At 47.7% G+C, this 4,424-nt stretch overlaps 1 protein-coding gene across 1 annotated transcript; it reads left to right on the forward strand.

Annotated features, from left to right (window-relative positions):
* The first annotated feature begins 889 nt into the window (after positions 1-889).
* On the forward strand, positions 890-3,783 carry LOC129704381 (homeobox protein vent1-like). Its single transcript, XM_055647466.1, has 3 exons — positions 890-1,621; positions 1,732-1,973; positions 3,287-3,783. The coding sequence occupies exons 1-3, from the start codon at positions 1,351-1,353 to the stop codon at positions 3,617-3,619; spliced, it is 846 nt and encodes a 281-aa protein (XP_055503441.1). The 5' UTR covers positions 890-1,350; the 3' UTR covers positions 3,620-3,783.
* The last annotated feature ends 641 nt before the right edge of the window (positions 3,784-4,424 follow it).

Here is a 4,424-nt window from a genome sequence, read left to right on the forward strand (position 1 = left end):
CAAGCTCCTGTACCTTCTACCTGAAGGTAGCGGGGAGATGAGTATGTGGCCAGGATGGTGTGGATCTTTTTGAGGCAGCGACTGCGATAGATCCCCTCGATGGTAGGGAGGTCAGAGCCGATGATAGACTGGGCAGTGTTTACAAATTTTTGTAGTCTTTTCCGCTCCTGGACGCTCAAATTGCTGAACCAAGCCACGATGCAACCGGTCAGCATGCTCTACTGTGCACCTGTAGAAGTTAGAGAGAGTCCTCCTTGACATACCAATTCTCCGTAATCTTCTCAAGAAGTTGAGGCACTGATGTGCTTTCTTTATAATTGCATCAGTGTTCTCGGACCAGGAGAGATCTTCAGAGATGTGCACGCCCAGGAATTTGAAGCTCTTGACCCCTTCCACCATCGACTCTTTGACTGTGGGTCCCCATCCTACCCCTTCCAAAGTCCACAATCAATTCCTTGGTTTTGCTGGTGTTGAGGGCCAGGTAGAGATCCATGTTCCTTCTATTAGCTAGAGGAACCCAAAGGCCCAACCCTGCTTCTAATGTGTGTGTCAATATGAAATTGGGTTAGGATTAGAGGGGCGAGGAAGATGTGTTTCCACCCAGAGGTGGTAGGGGTCTGCAAGTCGCTACCTTAAAGGGTGGTGGACTTTGAAGTCCTGATGGATTTGAAACATTATCTGAATATGTACTTGAAAGGCTGCAGTGTAACCAGTTTGCAGCCGGCAAGGACACGAATGGACCGAATGGCCTCCCTTTGCATCGTAAATGGTCCTTGATTTTATAAACAGAGATGCACATTAAGTTGAATAAGCACATATAATGGAGACTAAAGCGGAGAACTATTGCCTCCAGTTTCGACTGCTTGTTTACGACTGTTTACTATTGCGAGTGGTATCAGCGTGTAATTCACACTTCATCGTTGGCAGTTTCGTTTCACTGGCTCATTAATACATCCACGTAACTGGTCGGAAGCGCTTTGCAAATTGCCGAGAGCGATTCTAACAGAAAACGGCGCTTGCCTAGTGTGTGTATATATATATATGTTGCTTTGATTATTTATCATGCCTATTTGCTAAACAGCAAGGGTTCCTCAGATGTGTCATTTTAATGTCCCATTCAAAAGGGCCAGAGAGAAGGGACGCAGACTTGGTGGAGCCAGCCCACACGGATTTACCGGATACTCAAGCACATTAATGATTTCCTAAATTAGAGCCAATTGTTCAGCATTGTCCGCCCGTTATCTTCGCTTTGAAGTGTCTTCACACATGGAAATTGGCGACAAGGCAAGGCCACATAAATGAAGGTGGCGGCATCGCGGCAGCCAGACGGACCTGGGATCGGGCAGGGAGATGGTGAAAGGAATTTTTTCAATAGACTGGCTCGCCCAAAGCAGTCGCGACGGGCGGATTGAGAAGAAACCAGAGGAAGGGTCTACAGTGGGCGATTGCAATCCCAATGCTCCCCTTTCCCTGAGCTCTCACGCTGAAAACTCAACAAACACCTGCCAACCGGCACCACCATCTACTACTGGAGACTCCACGCCCGAAATAAAAAGATTACAACTGCCTGGATCGTGTGATCGTGACCCAGAGCAAGCAGTGGACACAACAGCCAGTGACTGTAAGTAACGTGTCTGATTACACTGTTCCAGTCTGCTGTGTTGTTGTTGTGTGCGTTTCAACGTGGTCACTCACTCACTGACTCACTCACTGTTTGTCCCCGCCGCTCAGTGAGCATACAGGAGGATAGCTGGGGCTCGGAGAGCGAGTCCGGTCGCTCGGAGGGTTCGGCCAGGGGCGGGCGAGGGAGAAGCGTGGACTCGGAGTGCGAGTGCGACGCCCCTCGCCGGGTGCGGACCGCGTTCACAGCCCAACAGATCCACAAACTGGAGAAGAAGTTCAAGCGGCAAACCTACCTGGGGGCGTCCGAGAGGAGCAAGCTGGCCGCCCTTCTCCACCTGTCCGAGACCCAGGTGAGTGTCCTGCGAACCACGCCACCTCTTTTTGCCAGTGGGGATGCTCACTAATCACCTATTTCCTTCGCTCCATAGATGCTGCTGCACCCGCTGAGTTTCTCCAGCTCTTTTTGTGTAACCCTCACTAATCATCTACCTGCTTCTGATGCAACTTTATTTATGCCGGAGGGAAATTGGTCAAAAGATAGTTAGTTACAATAGACAATAGGTGCAGGAGTAGGCCATTCGGCCCTTCGAGCCAGCACCACCATTCAATGTGATCACGGCTGATCATCCCCAATCAGTACCCCGATCCTGCCTTCTCCCCATATCCCCTGACTCCGCTATATCTATCGCTCTCTTGAAAGCATCCAGAGAACCTGCCTCCACCGCCCACTGAGGCAGAGAATTCCACAGACTCCTCAACACTCTCTGTGAGGAAAAAAGTATTTCATCGTCTCCGTTCTAAATGGCTTACTCCTTATTCTTAAAACTGTGGCCCCTGATTCTGGACTCCCCCAACATCGTGAACATGTTTCATGTCACAAGGCATGGAAGTGTACATCATCGCCTATATCTCTCGTTTCCCGTATCCCTAACTAGCCTGAAGAAGGGTCTCGATCCGAAACGTCACCCATTCCTTCTCTCCAGAGATGCTGCCTGTCCCGCTGAGTTACTCCAGCTTTTTGTGTCCATCTTCGATTTAAACCAGCATCTGCAGTTCTTTCCTACACATGTCTCGTGCATTGTAATATTAATATTTAAGTTAGCAGATATTTGCACAGCACATACGTAATATTGCACAAACACGACATTAAATTATCATTTCAGATTTCAAATTATTATTTCAGATTTCCACATCTGCAAGGGAAGAGAGTCAGTCTACCCCACGACAGAAGGGGGAAACGTTGTACACTTTGATATCCCCAAGGAAAATGATTTTTCGTCACTGCTCGCAATACCATGAAACTTTAAGATGTGGAGATCTGAAATAACATTTTTATAATAAAGACCATTTTTTATTATTCGCGTTCCGTAACAATCTACACAAATGGGGGCAAAAATATAGACACAAAAAGCTGGACTAACTCAGCGGGACGGGCATCGTCTCTGGAGAGAATAACATGGGTGACGTTTCGGGTCTCTGGCAGTGAAAGTTGGGAATGGGGAGGAGAATAGTTTCGCAGAGTGAACAAGGATCTACTGGTATTTAAAATGTTGAGTTGTTTGGTCTGGGATTGTATTGGAGTTGTTCCTTTTTGTTTTGCTACAAGCATTTTGTTGGTTTGATGGTATTTTCACTGAGAATTTCCCTTGCTCTTCCTTCCAAGGTGAAGACGTGGTTTCAGAACCGGAGGATGAAGTTGAAACGCCAGTTGCAGGATTTGTGCTCGGTGTCGTTCGCCGCTCCTGCGTTGTTGACCCATTCGTTGCCGATGAGGGAGCCGCTCTTCACTCCATGCGCCGGGTTCCCCGGGTTCTACACGAACGACCGCTCCGTCCACCAAACCACCAACGGCCCCCACCGACCCCCACAGCCGGCTTACCCGCCGCCCATCCACCGCTACAGCCCGACTGTGGAGCAGAGCTTCTCGCGGTACCAACCTTACCTTTACCCGCTGATGCTGGAGCCATCTCCAGTGGGATTGCACGTCTATTCCTGAGACCTGTCGCGGTTTCTACAATCCAGAACAGACGGACCTGTCTTTGGGAAGCGGCGGCGTGCAATGCAATTAGCAAGAGAGCAAAATGTGGTTGTAATTTTGCTCTCATACTTTTTATTTAATGCACTATTTAATGCTGTATTTTTTTCAGTCTATTTTGATTATAAAACTGACACTTGGAAAATACTCCGTTTTTTTGCTGAGATTCTTGTTTAGTTTAAGAGGTACAGCGCGGATACAGGCCCTTAGGCCAACTTAACCGCACCAACCAGTGATCCACACACGTTAACACTCTCCTACACACACTAGGGACAATTTACATTTATACCAAGCCAATCTATACCAAGCTATACTAAGCCAATCTATACCTACAGCTATGGTGTGTGGTTGGAAAACGATGATCTCGGAGAAAACTCATCTTGGGGAGTTGCTAATTCAATAGATTGCTTGATGGTTTCAAGTGACCCTATTCACCAGACCTCAATTGAGGCCCAACCCTGACATTTGGCCTTGATCTCATGAGGGTTCAAGTTGAGCTCTGGGAGGTTAAGATGTAATTTAAAAGCACGTTTGGCATTGAAGCCGGGAAGTGGAGAAAGGGGTGGACAGATCAATGGGATTAGTGGAACATAATTATATCGGGCATCATCGAGGTAGACGGCAATGGTGAAAAAAGACTGGCTCAATTGTTCAGTAACTAAAAGGAAAGATACATTTGATAAGACACGGCAAGCTGGAGCAACTCAGCGAGTCGGGCAGTGTCTCTGGAGAAAAGGAATAGGTGATGTTTCTGGTTCATTTACAT

This window comes from Leucoraja erinacea, chromosome 15 (genome assembly GCF_028641065.1).
Source record: "Leucoraja erinacea ecotype New England chromosome 15, Leri_hhj_1, whole genome shotgun sequence".
Taxonomy (NCBI): Eukaryota; Metazoa; Chordata; class Chondrichthyes; order Rajiformes; family Rajidae; genus Leucoraja; species Leucoraja erinaceus.

Bases quoted from the DNA above. Each gene is read 5' to 3' on its own strand.
- LOC129704381 (XM_055647466.1), top strand. From the start codon at position 1,351: ATGGTGAAAGGAATTTTTTCAATAGACTGGCTCGCCCAAAGCAGTCGC. The intron at 1,622-1,731 runs GTAAGTAACGTG...CCCGCCGCTCAG, and splicing joins GGACACAACAGCCAGTGACT to TGAGCATACAGGAGGATAGC. The intron at 1,974-3,286 runs GTGAGTGTCCTG...CTTCCTTCCAAG, and splicing joins TCCACCTGTCCGAGACCCAG to GTGAAGACGTGGTTTCAGAA.